This window comes from Pseudorca crassidens, chromosome 4 (genome assembly GCF_039906515.1).
Source record: "Pseudorca crassidens isolate mPseCra1 chromosome 4, mPseCra1.hap1, whole genome shotgun sequence".
Lineage (NCBI taxonomy): Eukaryota > Metazoa > Chordata > Mammalia > Artiodactyla > Delphinidae > Pseudorca > Pseudorca crassidens.
In genome coordinates, this window is record NC_090299.1 from 29,459,394 (window position 1) to 29,479,712 (window position 20,319).

Genomic DNA, 20,319 nt, shown 5'->3' on the forward strand with positions numbered 1-20,319 from the left:
ATTTATGTTTTTTAATTTGTTAGAGTCATAAAAATGTATAGAAAACTCTTTTTAGAAATTAGATTCATAAACCTGTGTCTTTCGGTGTTTATATTTGAAATTATAAATGGAATTTAATAAAATTTTAAGTGGTGATGTTTAGAAGTCTCTTATAAATGATATATGCAAAATAATTTGATTGATTGTGTAATTGCTGTTAAAATGTTTGGAGAATTTCATTTATGCATTGTAAATAAAAACATCCTTAATCAAAAACTGGGAAAACCACTATTGAAAAGCCACTGTCTCCTACACCCTTTCCACAGACCAGCACCTCTCTCAGAAGCAGCCCCTTTTAAATGCTTCTGGTTTTAGTTCTTCTGATGTCTAATACTGTAACTCTAAATACCTCTATATTTTTTAGATAGTATTTATTAACTCACCCATGAGAGAGGGTGACTTAGTTCACTTATACTACTTTCTTTTTCATTCCCCCTTTAACATTCAAATTATAATAAAGCAAAATTATTATTATTAGACTTTCTATAGGTTACAATTGTTCCTTTAAATAATATACCCATACTGCCTTTTTTTGTTTTATAAATTTTAGTATTGTTACTCTCTCCTAACTGTAGAATAAGGTTATCTTGTGCAGTGCTGATAAATGCTTAACAACCAGCTCTCAGGGCAGGGGTGGGAAGTGGAATGTAGTATTTGCTGATTTCCATTAACTCACATCATGACCAATTTCGGGCTACTGGAATGATGTCACTGAGTTGGGATTAAAGCCAGCTTCGGTCCACCACTGAACCAGTATCCAGTATCCTTTTTTTCCACCTTTTCTTCCTCTTCCACCTCCTTTCTTCTGTCAGCTGTTTTTTCTTGTTACAGTGTTAAGATTGTTTATATTTACAATCTAACCTGTCACTATAACAAACATTAACATGTTATCCATTGGTTGATTATAAAAGCCAAAAGACAATGAATAACACAAACGAAATTATGCTCTATACATATTGCTGGCCGAGAAGTGTGTTGGAGTCATATTTCCTTCTCAATGGTCTGATTTCATGGCCCTTGAGTCCCTTAAATGCAGATTTCCCCTAACACCCTAACATAAGGGTAAAATAGACTCCTCTTCCTTATACTTTATCAGTGGCATAAAATCATTCTACCTGCTTCATATTTTTGGATCACAGTTTTTACATACAGCCTTGATTTTGTTTTTTGCTAATTTTCTTCTTTATAGTTGGCCAGACTGATGGGCCTTCACCAATTCCCCAATTCCGCCATCCTCCCAATTATACTCTCTTTTCCCTGGGGATCACCTAACTCAGCCCCAGTCATCCTGCTTTTGCGGCACTGTGAGCCCACTGGATCGCTGTTGGTCTGCATTTCCTTTCATGGCTCTCCTAGGTTGGATGAACTGTTTCCTGGATCCTATGTCTTCCTCTTTTTTTGATTCATTCATATTTTTTTCTCTCCAGGCTCCAATCCCCCTCGACTGTATGTAGCTTTAGTAACTTTCTAAGAAGTGCTGTGTGGAAAGCATTTTCTGGGGTTGCACGTCAGAAAATGTCTTCACTGTGCTTATACGTTTGGTTTAGGGAACTGCCTAGAGAATTAGAGGTTGAAAATATTTTTTGCATCCACGTTTTAAATGACTGCTTCATTTTCTTCTTGAGTTCAGAGTTGTTGTAAAGAAGTCTAATGCCACACTAACTCATGTACCCTTGTTTTCTGAAATTTCATGAGGCTATAGCTAGGTATGTTTTTGGTGTTTTTTTTTTCCTTTTTGTACTGTGTAGTCAATGGGGCCTTTTAATCAGAATCCTTGTGCACTTTATTATTTCTTTAGTACAATTCGCTCCTTAAGTTTCTCTATTTTCTTTTTTTTGGGAGACTTCTATTAGTTGGGTGCTAGATTTTCCATATTTGTCTTCTGTTTCATATTTGCCAGTTCTATGTGTGTTTGTCCTGTACTTTTAGGGAATTCCCCAAATTTATTTCTAGTTGGTCTATTAATTTTTTTCACAACCAGAATTTAATCTTTCATAGCTCTTTTATATTCTCAGTTTGTCTTTTCGAAAACATTCTGCTCTTAGTTAATGGATATAATAGCTTCTTTGATCTCTTAATATATTTCATAAGTTTATTTTAATTATGTCTCTTATAGAGATAGGTTTCTTTTTTTTTTTTTTTTCGGTACGCGGGCCTCTCACTGTTGTGGCCTCTCCCGTTGCGAGCACAGGCTCCGGACGCGCAGGCTCAGCGGCCATGGCTCACGGGCCCAGCCGCTCTGCGGCATGTGGGATCTTCCCGGTCCGGGGCATGAACCCGTGTCCCCTGCATCGGCAGGCAGACTCTCAACCACTGCGCCACCAGGGAAGCCCAGAGATAGGTTTCTTGTTTGTTCATGTGAGATTTTACCTTTTATGCTTTTAGATTTCTTTCATGTGTCTTGCGATCCTTGATCATTCATATTTAAGAAAGAAGGACTAAATTGGTTATTCTTGGTGTCTTGTATGTAACCCTTCTGCTGTTGAGAAGGGAGGTATATATATATATTTTAACATCTTTATTGGAGTATAATTGCTTTACAATGGTGTGTTTCTGCTTTATAACAAAGTGAATCAGTTATACATATAAATATATCCCCATATCTCTTCCCTCTCGCGTCTCCCTCCCTCCCACCCTCCCTATCCCACCCCTCTAGGTGGTCACAAACCACTGAGCTGATCTCCCTGTGCTATGCGGCTGCTTCCCACTAGCTATCTGTTTTACATTTTGTAGCGTATATATGTCCATGCCATTCTCTCACTTTGTCCCAGCTTACCCTTCCCCCTCCCCATATCCTCAAGTCCATTCTATAGTAGGTCTGTGTCTTTATTCCCGTCTTACCCCTAGGTTCTTCATGATCTTTTTTTTTTTTTTCTTAGATTCCATATATATGTGTTAGCGTACGGTATTTGTTTTTCCCTTTCTGACTTACTTCACTCTGTATGACAGACTCTAGGTCCATCCACCTCACCACAGATAACTCAATTTCGTTTCTTTTTATGGCTGAGTAGAGAAGGGAGGTATATTTTTGAAACTGACTTCTCCGCTGAACAGGAAGTCTGACTAGAGGCTCTGTGTATGTATGAGGGGAGCTGGCAGCTCCAGCCCATTCATACTACAAATGCCACAAGGAGGAAAGCTTTACTTTGGGTGTCCCAACCAGAAGGAAATCCTTAGCTCTCCTCTACGTCTTGGTCAATTTCTTTAGGAAAAAAAGCCCTCTGGATTTTTGCCTTGGGTCATTGCCAGACTTTTGAGAGCTCTATGCAGAGGAAAGAATGGCAGTCAATGAAGGGAAAGTGGAGGGGTAGGGGTCTGGCTGGCACAACTGTCCTGAATCCAGACTTCAAATTAATTGCCCTGTTTTCAGCCTCACTCCTGCCTTCCGCTCTGAGTGCTGACACTGAGCCCAGAGCCTGTCTACGGATAGGGGGAATCGGCTTCCACCTCTACTGAAAGTCTCTTTTTATCTGGCTGCATCTTCCTCTGTTTGTTTTCTGTCTATATTTCTCCCTCTGCTTTTCTTCATCTCGAATTTTATGATGCATTTGGCCCTTCCTATTTTCTTTGCTTCTCTGAGTTTATTTCTTTTAGTACTTCTGTTTCTTTATTCAGTGATTTCTGGGAAGAATTGTACTTGCATGCATGTGCTCAGTCCATCATTTGGAACCTGAAGACAACTGAGCTATTTCTGAGTGCCTTTGTTTCCCTAAAGACACTGTGCTTAAGCATCAGGTACTGAAGAGCAAGGTCTAAGCAAATGGCCAGTATTTCCATCAAATTTCTGCTTTTCTTCTGAAATGCGTTATAGATTCTTACCCCAAAATTGAATGTGGCTCAGAAGAATTAACTCTCGAGTCCAACAGAAAGCGTTTCTGTGTGATGTTCCTCATATCTTCCACATTAAGTACAGGATAACCCATCTGATTGGTCCAGGTATCCATTACTTCTTTCACTGGTAGATTACTTGCCTAAGATTTTTTTAAAAAATAGAGAATAATCAATCAACAAATAAGGGGAAATAAAAGGATAGAATAATCAGATAAAGAAATGATTGATAAATCATTTGTTAATCAAAGAAATGTTTGAGGATATACTCCTCCTTACCTCTTCAAGTGCTGCCCAAAAATCTGAAGTTTTGGCATTCTTAAATTTGTATTTTTTCAAGTAACTCTGCATGTGAAAGATAACAAGTATTTCAAAAGTCAATGTTTGCTTTTTCCATACTTCCACAACATGAGCTGAACCCTTCAACATGTCTCGCTCTAATGAATAATATAGCAAATGTACCTAGAATGAAAATCAAATGATACGCCCTTTTCGAAAAATTTTGTAACCTATAAAAACACTGTACAAATAACGATTTATTTGTAAAGCATAAGGAATATTTTTTATTAATGAGGTAATTCTCTTTTTTGTTGTTTTTTTTTTAGTCTAATGGAATTGTGAACAGGTGAGGGAAAGAGTTTAATTTTTTCAGGACAACCAATATAAGATGCTTAAGGACTGTCAACTATTTAGCAAGCAGTCAACAGTCCAAAACATTTTTGATCCACTAGGAAAAAAGATCCATAATTCTATGATGTTCACTTATTGGTGTTAACCTGTCCACTGCTGGCTGCATCCCCTACCTTTATTTACACCAGTAGTGTTTTCTCATCTCCAACACTAGATGACCCCATCACATATGAGTGATTGAAGTGATATGCAAAGATAAAACTGGTGAGCTTGGCTCTAAGCCAAGGCTCAGCAAACTTTTTCTGTAAAAAGCTGTATAATAAAGATTTTAAGTGTTGTGAGACATATAGTCTCTGTCACAACTACTCAACTCTGCCCAAGTAGCACAAAAGCAGTCATAGATAATATGTAAGTGAATGAGAATGGCTGTTTTCCAATAAAATGTTATTTATGCACACTGATATTTGAATTGCATACAACTTTCACATGTCATGAAATACTCTTTTGATTTTTTCCAACCGTTTAAAACTGTAGAAGTGATTTTCATTTGCCGACCTTACAAAAATGGGTGGTGGGCTGGATTTGGCCTGCAAGCTGTAATAGTAGTTTGCAGACTCCTGCTCTAAATAAATGAATATATAGTCTTCTGAATAATAATAATCATGATGATGGCTAAATTGGGAAAATTATTCACTCTAAAGAGTAAGATTTCATTTTTCAAATATTTTAAAAATACAAATCTTTTAACTACAACTCTCCCTTTTTGTCAGTTCTAGTCACAAAACCTCTCTATATATGAGTTTTCAGGCATAATATGATATCCCTAGAGAAAATTCCTTGTCTTCTTCTAATCTCATAATTGGGCACTACTTATAGTTCTCCAGGAGACCTTCCAGAATTCCTGCTGTATAACTCCTCTGTTATGCTCTAGAATTGTCCTGCTTAAAATGTGGAAGTCTTTGGTAGAAATCGAACCTTCTTAAGTGGTCTTTGAACCTTTAAAGAAAATAACTAGTGGTTTACTTTGCTCATATCATTTTCACTCTAAGTTGCTCTAATTTTCAGGAGGTGCTATACCTTAGTCCTGTTATCTTCTAAATTCCCCTTTTTAGGCATAGAGAGATAAAACAATATTATCTAGACTGCTCCAAGATGCCTGGGAGAGGGTTGAGGCCAGTTTGGAATGCTGCCTTCATATTTGTTCTTTTGATTGGTTCACTGCTCAGCACTGCCACTGGAGGGCAGGCGAAGGAAGGGAGAAGAAATGAAAGGCACAGATTCTGTATCAAATTTAGGTATTCGTTCCAGAGTTTTGCATAGATCATTCATTCCTTCTTAGTAAAATAATTGGATGCTCGGAATAGTAATAATTATAATCATAGCTACCTGGTAATGATGATTTCTAGTGAATAGTATCTTCTTAAAATTAATTTAGAGGAGTTTCTTTGTATATTTATGGTGACTTATACTTAGAAACATGCAATCTTGGAACTGAAAGGAACCTTAAATACTATTTTATACAACTCTCACATTTTGGGCATGAAGGAAACTGGTGTCTAGAGAGGTGAAGAGATTTGCCTGAGATTACGGTGAAGAGACTTCTGAATCCTGGATCAGTTTGTGTGGTTTTCGTCACTGTTGTTATTGTTACTGTTTTTTAAATTGCAGTTTCTTGCTTCACCTTAGCTAGAGGCTTATATAAACAATATATTAAAAGGAACTAATTTTATTTTGTCTAGATTAGTGCTTTTGAATATTCTATATTAAGAAATTTCCTTCTTCACCTTGCATAATCACGATGCAGTCATTCCAGTCAAAAGTTTACGATGACCTAGGTCCCCCAGTAATAGTCCCTCAGTTAGTATCAGTGTGCACAAAGGAAACGAACAGTGTTTCTATGACTAGTATCTCAGGAAGGGACAGGACATTTTCCAGTTGAACCATTCCTGTCTTATCAGCGATACTACTGATACTAGGAGAAAAAGAAAGGATGGATATATTTCTCAGCTTCTATTTCATGACCATACATTGTTATCAATGCTCCATAATTTAATATGCTTTTTTACATGCAAGCACAGCCTGAAAGATTTTCCAGTTGATGGTTTTACTCTTTTTTTTTTTTGCGGTACCCGGGCCTCTCACTGTTGTGGCCTCTCCCGTTGCGGAGCACAGGCTCCGGACGCGCAGGCTCAGCGGCCATGGCTCATGGGCCCAGCCGCTCCGCGGCACGTGTGATCTTCCCGGACCTGGGCACAAACCCGTGTCCCCTGCATCGGCAGGCGGACTCTCAACCACTGCGCCACCAGGGAAGCCCTGGTTTGACTCTTAATTCCCCTCACTCTGTACCTACTTTGCTGTCTGAGATTGGGTTTGGGGTTAAAGTGATGAGCATGAAAGAGAACAGAGAGCTGGCCATCCCCAGAGTTAGCACCACACCAGGTTAGCTAATGAAGAGTCACTTTTGGTAGAAAGTTAGTATTTGCAAGGGAAAAGTCTTGGACAGTGTCACATATTGTGGGGTTTAGGGGCAGCAGTCATAGCATGATGATAAATCAAGGAGAGATACATTTGGATACTAGAATTATGTGAAGGGATGTTCCAATTGGTTTGAGAGCTTATTGAGTGTGGCCTATATTGATCATGTACTATTTTCAGATATTAGCTAGTGTTTGAAGATTGAAGGCAAAAAATGAGTGTTTCAGTGTCTTTTTGTAAATTAATTCCATAGCACTATAATGATATGAAAATTAGTATCTATTCATTCTAGCGCCGTTTGTAGTCGCAGTTAGGGTGGAGGAAGATGGTTTTAACGTGAGAAATATTAGTTTTAGACTGGACTGGGTTTTTAATTAATTATATCACAGATATGAGATAAATAAAATGCAAGAGTATTATTAAATTATTAGAATAGGTATTCTCTTTTAAAGACTCTTTTGGTACTTCTCAAAAAAAGTTAATATGAAAAATTATTTAATTTGAAGTCCACTTTGAAGATTCCAAGAACGTGTTATTCATCAGTTTAATTTAGAAGGAAAACTATGCAAATGAAATTTTAATTTACTTTTAAAAATGAATTGTCTTTATTTTTATATTCTATATTATTTATTATGGACCATTCATTCATTCAAGAGGCATTTTTTGGATCTTCTAACATCTGTAATGCATTCTCCTACTATATGCAAAAATATAGAAGACACAGTTCCTCACAAAAGGTGCTTACAGTTAGAGAAGTATGAAATTTGAGTCTGAAGCTGATGAAAAGTTTACAAGATGTTCTAATGTACACTTAAGAACAAACACATAGCTTCTCTCTTTCCACCTAATGTGCACACAGAATATTTTATTCATGGACAAAAGTAGTAAAATGTACTGATGTGCTCCCTGAATATTTCCTAAATCCTGGTCTTATTTTTTACTTTAATAGTCACCTAGGAATTTAAGTATTGGGTAGAAGGGGACCATTTCCTTTTATGGTATTATGGAGAATGCTGATTGCCACATAAGAAGACTTGGCAGTAGTGAGAGCTGTAGGAATGGTGGGCAGGCACTGTCTTGGGGAATCACATCCAAAGGAAGTACTGGTACCCTTTGGGAAAGCTAGCAGGGCACTGCTCTCACCCATTTTCTATTTTATGGATTGGATACTATCAGTGCTGCTCTGCCTGCTACCTGGGATGTCACAGCAGGGGGGATGGAGATGGAAGAGAAAGAGTAGGAAGACTGTTCCATCCCTAGGCTACAACAGAGCCAACCTGCAGACAGGACAGTTACAGGGACATTGTAGCAATGGTGGTAATATAGATAATATAAAACCCTGAGAGAACTGGCTTATGGTCTAGAAGAACAGCAATGGAATTGAAACATCCACTGGAGGAATAAGCTTAAGTGGGATGTGTGAAATGCTTTAAGGAATTGACTCTTATTTCTCTTTCCAAACGGAAGCAGGCCCTCTTTATTCACTGACTTTATCATAATAGGAATATGTGTGTTAACCATTTTATAATCTAATAATAAGGGAAAAGTCCTTTTAAAAACTATAATTGAAGAGCTTTATAGATAGATTTAAATTTTTATATTATGTTGCTATGGACTGAATTGTATTCCCCCCAAATTCATACTTTGAAGGCCTAATGCCCAATGTGATGGTATTTGGAGATGAGGGTTTTGGGAGGTTTAGGGTGAGGTTTAGATGAGATCATGAGGGTGGGAGCCTCATGATGGGATCAGTGTCTTATAAGAAGAGGCACCAGAAGGTTCTCTCTCTCTCTGCTATGTGAGGACACAGCAAAAAGGTGACCATCTGGAAGCCAGAAAGAAAACTCTCACCGAAAACTGAGTCTGCCAGCATCTTGTTCTTGGACTTCTTAGTCTACAGAACTGTGAGAAAATAAATTTTTGTTGTTATGCCACCCAATCTATGGTGTTTTGTTATGGCAGACTGAGCTAATACACATGTAAAGGGTGTAAAAAAATAAGTAATCTGTTTCACTTCTCTATGAAACTTTTGTTTTAAATGACAGTTACAGATACAACATAGGTAATAACCTGGATGTGATCACCTTTTTGTGTTCTGCAATATTATCCTTGAGCAAGGAAAAGAAAAGTAAAAAGGGAATTGTCCTTAATTAATCACATATCTTAACATTCATCAGCCATATATCAGTGTAGTTTTTTAATAATATTAAAAGTAATAAATCATACCTGACATCCTTTTTGAAATTTCTGTGGTGTTATCCAGTCTTCAAGCATTCTCAGAATGGAAGCTCCCTATGATGGAAAAGAATGGCAAGTTAAATTAATAAAGGATATGTAAGAAACAAATATCAGTGATCACTATTGTGACTAGTATTTCATGATCATATATGTGAGATAATGTCTTTAAGATGATTATGCTAAATTATATGGCTATCAATTTGTGATTTTAGGATGAAAATACCACTTGGCATACCCCCTGTATCTATGCTTCTAAAATAACTGAAAGGCAAGGAGAAATTGATAAAATGGCCATCGTTTCAGTAACAAGGTTCAAATAATGATTGCACTTCACCACATGAACCAGTAGATGGGGCTTTCCTAATGAAAGAGAAACTGGAGAAAGTTTTAGAAAAGTCATGTTCTTTGATGAACAAGGAAAGCAACTTCAGGATAAAATTCTGGCTACTTCTTAAGTATATTGGAATATTTGGGAAAAATAACTATATTTTAACAGAGAGGGGTAGACAATTGAGGAATTAATCTGGTCAAATAGTTTAATATAGATTACGTATATAATTTAGGCATAAAATGCTACTCTTCCAAAGTGGTTTATCTCATTTGATTTTATTTAGTCTGAAGAGTCTGATGAATACTTCCGCTGTCTACTTGCATTTCATATGTTATAAGATTAATTTTAAATGCATTATTCATAGATTTAAAAATCAATTTTCAAGTAACTGACCAGAAAAACATTGCTTCCCCATTTAAGTTAGCAATTTCTACTGTAATTTATTAAAATATGTTATTTTTGTACCTAATATAAAGCTAAAGGCTTAGAAACATGTATTTATTTCTGATCTAATACCTTATACCCATGGAATATCTAGGACTTACGAAGAAGCTGATTTAATAAATATAAATGTCTCTATGTGAATTATTAGAATATACTATAAGTGGATTAGAGATTTTCCTTTTAACAGAAAGATAAAAAGAATCATTGACAATATAAAAGAAAAATGAATAAAAGAAGCCTGAAATAATGCCATGAGAACATATGAGAGGGAAAGCCAAAAAATATGATGCTATAAACTTCAAATACTAATATATAGAAGGCTTTTTCACTAAAGCCAATTTTATCTAGTATTCATTTTCATAATTGTAATATTTTGTCTTAAATAAAACTTTGGGTATCCCCAGGACAGTAAAATGTATTAGTTTGCAGTGGCTTTTGAACAACTTAACCTAGTGGGTAAACCACAAGAGGCTGGAGTGGAAAATCGACTAAAATATGTTGCATACAGGTGTGGAATATGTTTAGAGGAGAAGCTGCAGGAGAAGTTGTGGGAGAAAAATGGGTAGCATAAAGCTTCAGGTCACTATGGGTTATTAGCAACTTTTCATAAAATTTTACTGGATAAAAATGCCCCATCTATGACATGCTAACAAATTCATCTTTAAATCGTATATAAAAACGGATGAAAGTAATTCCTTCAAACGGAATTGGATTTAAGTGCTTCCTGGAAGCATTCTACTAGAAAAGGTGTCCACATATATGGCACTTCTCATTGACCACATGGCAGAAAGAGAAGATTTACTGTGTTTTAAAAAATCAAGTCAAATAACTTTAAATTGGATGCCTAAAGGGTAAATGTTCAGTTATCAGAATGATAGCTGTTATAAACAAAAGTAAAAAGAGAAACTTTTAAAAATCTGCTTCACAATTCTGTGACAATGACCAGCATTGATCATTTCCGCTGAAAATTACAAACTGTTGAATATTCAGCACTTGGAATAAGTTCTACACTGTTTCCCAGAGCCCATTAACATAGTATAACCATTCTTACCATTTTTAGGCATTTACTAAAAGAACCACCAAACAGGAAGACATTCAAAACAGTGTTATATTTTCCGCACCTTGCTATAGGAAATCCCATCAAAAACAGATGTTATTTCATCAGGACTTGTCACAGTGACTATAATTGGGTGTGAAGATATCAAAGAATCATCCTCTTGTACAGGTAATACTTCTTCAAGTAGCATCTGATCACGCTGAAATGACAGAATGAACCAAAGAAATCTAGCACTTCCTTTATAGTGGTTTATATGTCAAAATATCATTTATATAATACACATTGGGGGGAAATAAATATAAATGACTCATATTATTTAAAACAAATATTAGGTGTTCAAATTAATCATATTTTGCACTGATTTTTCTATACTGATTCCATTCCCTTCTACTTATAATTCCCTTGACTTCACCCCTATATGGCAGGCCAAGAAGACAGAAGCATTTATAAATTCTGTTTCTGCTACTTCTCTGTGACTTTCAGACATGAGCCAAACTTTTCAAGCCCTGTTTCATATGTGTGCAGTAAGAATGATGATACCACCCCACAGATTTGTCTGAGACTTGAGGAAACGTGTTGATTTGTCAACAATTGTTTTAGGGGTCTTTTTCCATTAATCATTGGAATTTGGATGATTCGTAATTAATTGAAGAAAACATTAACTTTTGCTTTAGTTCTAATAATTACCTTCTCATTCCTGTCCTAGGTTTTCTCAGCAAAATAGAGTGTTTGAGAGGTCTAGCACTATAGTCAAACTTCCTAGGTTCAAAGCTCAGTTTCTCCACTTTCTAGACATGTGAGTTTAAGTAATTTCCCTCACCCATGATGGCAGCTACGTTTTTAGAAACGTGCAGAGGATTTAATGAGATAGTGCATGACAGGCATTTGGCATAGTACCTGGCACAGAGTGAAAACCTAACACACTAGCTGCTGTTATTATTTTGATTCTTAATCAATTAGATTCTGAAATCTAGTTCTATTAAATCACTAATAATAAAAATCAAAAGCTTTATTGATCTTACTTAATCAAAAATATTTCCCAAAAGGAGCATGCTATATTAGTTTACATTTTCCAATTTTGTGAATTCCACTTATAATAGGCAAGATACTATTGTCAAGTGATGACTGTCAATCAAGGTAATTTTGTCTTGGATTTTAATTTTTGTTCCCCTAAAATGTTTAGGTAAGAAGAAAGGATCTTAATCTCAGTGTCAGGAAATTTGACTTTCATCTTGGCTGTGCTACCAGTTGTCTGTGTGACATTTGGAAGGTACATTACCTTCCTGGGCATCAGATTTTTCACCTGTAAAATGAGACTCCACTATTGTGGTACTTATCAAGCTCTCTTACAATGTATCTTTGTTTATCTATTTCCTCCACCACCAGACCCTAAATTAGGAACTTCTGTAAGGGCAGGAAGTGTGTTTTATTCAGTTTTGGGTCCTCCGTAGTGTTCACTGAATGAAGAATGAATGAATAGATGAAGAATGAATGAGTTGGATCGTATGATTAAATTTCATTTAAGAACTGCATACTAAATTTTTCCAATATTTAATTGTTTTTGAAACACTAAAAATGGAATGTTATAATATTACATATACAATATATTACATAAACAATACATCTTGATATAAGAAGGGTTACTTTATAGAAAATACAGGACAAAATAATTTTTCATTTATATAGTTTAATTTCAATAAATTATGAAATCAGCGATTTTCAACATAGAGGAATGGTCCTCAACTAGGGGACATTTTATCATTCAGATGACATCTGACAATATGTGGAGACATTTTTCTCTTGTTTTCTCTCTTTTTTTAATTGAAGTATTGTTGATTTACAATGTCATGCTAATTTCTACTGTACAGCAAAGTGACTCAGTTATACACATACATACATTATTTTTTATATTCTTTTCCATTATGATTTATCCCGGGGGACTGGATATAGTTCCCTGTGCTATACAGCAGGACCTTGTTGTTTATCCATCCTAAATGTAATAGTTTGCATCTACTAACCCCAAACTCTCAGTCCATCCCTCTCCCTCTCCTACCCCTTGGCAACCACAAGTCTGTTCTCTATGTCTGTGAGTCCATTTCTGTTTTGTAGATAAGTTCATTGTGCCATATTTTAGATATCATATGGTATCTGTCCTTCTCTGTCTGACTGACTTAGTGTGATCATCTCTAGTTGCATCCGTGTTGCTGCAAATGGCATTATTTCATTCTTTTTTATAGCTGAGTAATATTCCATTGTATATATGTACAACATCGTCTTTATCCATTCATCTTTTGATGAACGTTTAGGTTGTTTCCATGTGTTGGCTATTGTGAATAGTGCTGCTGTGAACATAGGGGTGCATGTATCTCTTTGATTTATGGTTTTGTCCAGGTATACGTCCAGGAGTGGGATTGCTGGAGCATGTGGTAGTTTTATTTTTAGTTTTCTGAGGAACTTCCATACTGTTTTCCATAGTGGCTGCACCAACTTTCATTCCCACCAACAGAGTAGGAGGGTTCTGTTTTCTCCACACCATCTTATGGAGACATTTTTGGTTTCACAGCTGGGGTGGAGGGTTACTGGCATCTAATAGATACAGGCCAGGGATGCTGCTAAATACCCTACAATACACAGGACAGTCCCCACAACAAAGAATTATCTGGCCCAAATGTCAATAGTTCCATCCTTGAAAAACCACAATGTAGATTAAATTTTAAAGAAGCAATTGTTGCAAATTAACTTTTTCACTTTTTTTTATCTTTCAGTTTTAATTTATAGACTGACTTGTTCTCAAAGTATACTTTTGTGATATGAGAAAATAATAAGGATGCAATACCAAATACTAATTGAACATTTTTTCAGTAATTTCAGTTTTTATAACCTGAAGACATTTATTAGAAGTTAATTGTTTAATTAATTTTATAATTTAATTAATGCTTTTCTTGGTCCATTTTTTAAAAGTTGTTTTTTGAAATATAATTTACATTATTAAAATTTACCCTCTTAAAGTAGACAGTTTGATGAGTTTTGACAGATATAAACAATCTTAACTACAATCATAGTCAAGATATGGAAAAATTTCTTACCCCCAAAAGTTCCCTTGAATCCTTTTTCAGTCTGTCTCCTCCTTTCACCTTAGTCCCTGACAACCAGTGATATATATTTTATTCCTATAGTTTTGTCTTTTCTATAATGTCAAATAAATGGACTCATTCAGTATGTAGTCATTCACAGATGCCTTTTTCCACATAGCAAATGCTTTAGAGATTCATCCACAATGTTACTTTACCAGTAATTTGCTCCTTCTACTGTTGAGTAGTATTCTACTGTATCAATATGCTACAATTTATTTATAAATTTGAGTTGTTCCTAGCAGTTGGCTATTATGAATATTCCCATTATGTGCATTTACATGCAGGTTTTGTGTGGACAAGTGTTTTCATGTCTCTTGGAGTAGGATTGCTGGATTATATGATAAATGTATGTTTAACTTATAAGAAGTGGTCACACTATTTTCAAGGGTGACTGTATCATGTCTACCAGCAATGTATGTGACTTGAAATTGCTCCACAAATTTACCTACATTTGGTATTATCAGTCTTTTAAATTTTAGATATTTGGGATGGTTAATTTTATGTCACATTGATTGATGGGGCCATGGTGCCGAGGTATTTGCTCAAACATTATTGTGGGTGTTTCTGTGAAGGTGTTTTGAATGAGATTTACACTTAAATTGGTGGACTTTGCGTTCACCAGTTTAACTTTTTTCGCTTTTTAAAGCAGGTTGTGAAAACGGCAAGGGCTGCGAGCATCTAACACTCTTCTTATTGTATCCAGTGGAGGGCAGTAGTCTATACAGTACACAACCTCCTGCAATGCTACTTTCACATAACCACACACTTATACTTTTATATATACAAACTGATAAGAATACACCACCTAAATACAGATGAAAACAGGTGTAGCTTTTTGGGAAAAATATCTTCAGAGTTCATAGAAGCCTCTGTTCCAGGCCCCTCAGAGACACAGAATAATAATAGTAATTACATGTACATTTTGGAAGCTTTTAAGCTTACAATACAGAGAACAGTGTTCTTCTTTCATAGAGGAGAGAACTGACTCAGGATATGTAACTTGCTCGAGGTCACATTCCCTGTAATGCATCTAAGAAATGATGTGTGCAAGATTTGAACCTGAGTCTAACTACTAAGTTTATGCGTTTATCTCTTTACCGTGTCATTTCAGCAACCTGTGTAAGGGAAGTCATTTATAAAATTAGGCTTGGGCATTTTTCAAAGGGTTAGCACTACAGATAATTTCTTGAACACAGAGTTGGCATTGTCTAAGCTAGATATTTTTTTCCTGCCCTGGCACGTGTTTTTGAATGACTCTACCAACCACATTCTTGGCTCGTGGTGGTCAATTGCCCTCTAGGGCCTGGGCATAGGCTCTGAGCATGGTGTAGTTCAGTGGACGCAGCTGGTTCCACCCCAGCCTCCCAATGGAATTCCCAATTCAATACTGCACTTGGCCCCAAACTCAGGGCCACTGTCATAGTCCAAAGGCTTCAATCAGCTTGACATGAGGAAAACAGAGATTTGGAACTTATATGTTTAGGGCTCACCATTTGCCACTCTTTTTCTGCATGGTCTACTCCCAGGAACTCAAAGAAGGAAGCAAACCCTTCGTTTAACCACAAGTCTTCCCACCATTCCATGGTCACAGTATTTCCAAACCACTGAAATTATAAGCAAGAAAGAGGGTTAAATTCTCATGCCTTTGGTAGAAAGGCCTAGAAAATTTCAGTACATTCATTTGTTCATGCAAATTTTGTCACTTGACACAAAAGTGGCAGACATCATACTTAGCATTTATTTCCTGCTTTATTTCTCCTGGTTTTTAAGTGATCTGAAATTCTCCTTATTGTCTTCATTTTGGTAGTACTGGGAATATTTAAAGTTATAGGAAAACCTTGTGTATTTACTAAAGGCAGAACAATGTGTCTTAAAAGTTTCTTTATGGTAAAATGTTTATTAGCAGTAAGAAAGACTTTCAAGCAGGATTTTCTGGGTTGGCTACTTTTTATTTGCTAAGTTATAATTTCAATCATTCCTATGGTCTTAAGCCACTTTTTAAAATAAGCTAAGTTGGTGCTAAGATTCTATACCTGATGCACAAGTTCATGGGCAACCACAGTGGCCACCCTCTGTTGGTTTGATGAGGCTGATTCATTAGGGTCAAAAAGCAGGTTTGTTTCTCTGTAAGTGATGAGTCCCCAGTTCTCCATAGCCCCAGTGCCAAAATCTGGAATAGCGATTTTATCTATGGAAAAAGAGTCCAGTGAGAAATACATTCTTTCCATTTTGTTCATAACACTTCTTACCAAATTAAGTTCTTCAGGTGAACGTTTTTTAAAAGACTAAAAATAATTTCTCAGAGTGAAAAACAATCATCTATTTGTGTAAACTTTTCAGTCTTTAATGCACTCAGAATATCCATGGAACTCTTCCTGTTGGCTCCAGATATCAATGTGTCTTTTATTTTTTAAGAATACTATTGGCAATGCTCTGTTCAAGTCTTCTATAATTTTATGTCTTTTGTTCCTTTCTGTATTTCATTTTTATTTGCTTTTTTCCCCCATGACTTTCACTTAGATAATACCAATCTTCTGTTTGGGGGGGTATGCTGTAAGGAATAAGAGAATGAAGTTTTCAAATGAGGTCTTAGAAGTACAGAGCTTCCAAGTGTGTAGAAATATATTTCTGTCCAAGGAAACAGATTATTAGAGAACACAAAATTCCACTTTTTCCCTAATTCTGTACAATTTGTGGTCAACCAGATTCCCTACTAATTGAATAGCTTACCATCCACTTGTATGTATGTATTAAATTAGTTGGATCAACATGGAATTGACTATATTCTCTGGAAATTCCCTTCCAGGTCTAAAATGTTGAATTCAATCTAGACTTTCTAGTACTTATTTTTGCTGGGACCTATAATGGTAGACATGCTATCTGACAGAAAGAGGCAGTGTTGATCAGTTCTATGTTAAATTCCAAAACAGAAAAGTTTCAGTTGGATTGGTGGACAGAATGCAGCTTCTCCAGTTAATGAACTATAATAAGCATGGGATTTATTATTACATATAATTTAAATTAGGCACATAAATGAAAATAAATTAAATTTTCATCTAACATAAAGAAAAGGTCCTTTCTTTATGGTTAAAATAAAGATTCTTAAAGCTTTTTATAAAAAGAATGAAAATGGATACATCTTAAATGGAGGTCAGAATTACAGCAGTAGTTTACTTTTAGTGTTATTTTCATTCTTAGGTTTGGTTATTTTGTCACAGAGTACCTCTTAAAGTTTGGAGAAATATTTCCCCCAAGGGCCAGTATTCTCCATAATGTTACAGAGTGTAATTTGTACCTAACCCATGAACAAAAGGAATTTTTTTAAACCTCATTTCTTTGGTGAGTATTGACATTATAATTAATTAACTTCAGTGCATTTAATTTAGGGGGTGGATAAATGCAGTAATCAATTGTGAGGAAAGTCTAAGAGTCAATTCTGAAAGAGTTGAAAATGCATATAAAAGTATGAAGAAGAAGAATATGGGAGAGAGGGAGGAAGAAAAGAGAACAGAAAAATAAATTTGTGAGATTTCCACTTTCCAGGTTATCATGGGTGGTACAAGAGAGATAAAGAGAAAAAGGCTTTTTAAATTAATGTGATTAACATTTTATTAGATGTTATTCTGATTTTGTGGAAGGTTGTTTCTCTTCCTGTTTCCTTCTCTAATATTTGTTAAGCAATAAAAAAAAAAAAGAAAAAAACCCGGAGCATCCACAAAGTTGCTCAGAGCCACAGACATTCCCATGTAGAGAATTTGACATTCCAGTTGCTTTGCATTGGTAATTTATTAAAGTAAGGGAAGAAACAGAAATAGAGAAGTCGATTGTTGGTTTGTTGGTTTTCTTGTTGCCTTCATTTCATCCCTACAGGCATCTATATGGGTGTTACATTTAAAGTCTTTGCTAATACCACTCAAGCTTACCATTAAAGCATTTCTGCTGTTGATAGATGTGTCATATCCATACCATTTTGATTATAGCACTATTTTTATTTTAAAAAGAAAACATGTTCCCCACATCCTCCTTATTAGAAAAAATACTTATGGAAGGAGCACCAGTTCATTTTAACTGCTGAAGAATCTAGAATTAGTCTTGTACAACAGTGGAAAGACTGGAAGTACATGGGACTCTGACAGCATTATTTATCCCTATTATTTATTAATGTAAGCTATTGGGATGGGTACTAATTTTGAAATCAGCTGATCTAGGTTGCTCTTTCTGGTTCCATCATTATCAATGTCTGCAGTTTTATGTATATACTTCAATCTTTATTTGGAAATAAAATACTATACATTCATCAGGTAAGAACAGAGTATAGACATTATTCTTAGAGGAATCCAGAAAGAATCTTTCAGCATCTAGTAAGTATTAGATACATAGTATAGGCATATGATGAAAAGACTAAGGGATGACCATTAACTAAGGATGCTAAAGCTGGAGGAAATGAGTTAACTTAAGTGAAAACAAAAGCAATATTAAAAACAAGAAAATAAAATATGGTTCTCACCTAATTTAGGAAGAGCATAATCCATAGCGAAGTAGTTTTCAAAATAATCAAACACACTTTTAGTTATATTTGCAGCATATTCAGCTGTGTGCTTTTGCTCTGGCTGGACGTATATAGTGAGCTATTAAAATAAAAAAAATTCAGTGAAAATTTTTCATTTGAAAAAACACAAAAACTATGATACATGACATAGTACAAAGAAGGTGGGCTTTGGAGCCAGGTAAGTCTAATTGGAATCCCAGTTCTGCATGGTCTTGGACAAATCACTTCATGTCTCTGAGACTCATATGTAAAGGAAAAGAATACCGCATAACTCACTAAGTAATTTCAATGACTATAAATAATGTAATAATTTATAAATAAATAATATATAAATAAAATATACTGTACATAATGTACAGTATATGTTTTAAATATTACTTTTTTCTACTTAGAACATATATTGTCTTCTTAATATTTGTGTATCTATGTATTTATCTCGCTTTGTGTAATTCGTCTTTGAAGAAATAAGGCATGTGATTTTTTTCTCATCTAAAGAGCCCTTAGATATGTGTTTTCCATTTGCTTTTCTATCCATTGCTACCCACACTACCCTTTGATATATTAACTATTCTACTTCCAGAGTCTAAAATACAATGACTCAAAATTTTCTTGAGAGGGAGGCATCTTGATAAGCCAAATCTTGATAAGCTACATCTCTAAGTATCTAGGATATTATTTTTATGCCATGACATAATTTATAAATCAAACCAAGTATAGACTTTTTACTCCCCAATTCTAAGCATGTATAACCCCAAGTAGCCATCACAATATTGAAGGAGAAAAACAATATTGGAAGATTGATAATATCTGACTTCAAGACTTACTGTAAAGCTACAGTAATCAAGACAATGCGGTATTAACAAAACAATAGAAAAATAGATCAGTACAAGACAATAGAGAGCCCAGAAATAGACCCACATAAATATAGTCAACTGATCTTCGACAAAGGAGTAAAGGCAATACAATGGAGCAAAGACAGTATCTTCAATGAATGATGCTGGAATAACTGGACATCCATCTGCAAAAAAATAAATCTAGACACAGACCTAACACCCTTCACAAATATGAACTCAAAATTGATCACATACCTAAATGTAAAACACAAAACTATAAAACTCCTGGAAGATAACATAGGGGAAAATCTAGATGACTTTGGATATGAAGATGACTTCTTAGCTTTACCACCAAAGGCATAATCTATGAAAGAAATAACTGATAAGCTAGGCTTCATTAAAACTTTTGCTCTCTGAAAGACAATGTCAAGAGAATGAGAAGATAAGCCGCAGACTGGGAGGAAATATTTGTAGAAGGTCCATCTCATAAACAACAGTTATACAAAATATACAAAGAACTCTTAAAACTCAACAAGAAGAAAGGAAACAACCTGATTAAAAAATGGGCCAAAGACCTAAACAAGACACCTCACCAAAGAAGATATACAGATATCAAGTATGTATATGAAAAGATGCTTCACATCATATGTCATCAAGGAGATGCAAATTAAAATAACAAAGAGGTACCACAGCACACCTACTACAATGCCAAAATCCAAAACACTGACAACACCAAATGCTGGTGAGGATGTGGAGCAATA

The 20,319-nt window shown here is 35.3% G+C and overlaps 1 protein-coding gene and 1 long non-coding RNA gene across 4 annotated transcripts in view; one reads left to right on the forward strand and one right to left on the reverse strand.

Moving 5' to 3' along the window:
• LOC137223488 (uncharacterized) overlaps positions 1 to 20,319 on the forward strand; it is a 253,335-nt gene that overhangs the window by 68,996 nt on the left and 164,020 nt on the right. The gene's annotated exons all lie outside the window — the stretch shown is intronic.
• ENPEP (glutamyl aminopeptidase) overlaps positions 1 to 20,319 on the reverse strand; it is a 111,622-nt gene that overhangs the window by 50,676 nt on the left and 40,627 nt on the right. Inside the window, exons 4-10 of the mRNA XM_067735316.1 lie at positions 18,684 to 18,804; positions 16,210 to 16,364; positions 15,667 to 15,780; positions 11,107 to 11,241; positions 9,199 to 9,264; positions 4,147 to 4,212; positions 3,859 to 4,010 (exon numbers count right to left, since the gene is read on the reverse strand). Coding sequence (XP_067591417.1) covers positions 3,859 to 4,010; positions 4,147 to 4,212; positions 9,199 to 9,264; positions 11,107 to 11,241; positions 15,667 to 15,780; positions 16,210 to 16,364; positions 18,684 to 18,804 — 809 coding nt within the window. The remainder of the gene's footprint in view (positions 1 to 3,858; positions 4,011 to 4,146; positions 4,213 to 9,198; positions 9,265 to 11,106; positions 11,242 to 15,666; positions 15,781 to 16,209; positions 16,365 to 18,683; positions 18,805 to 20,319) is intronic.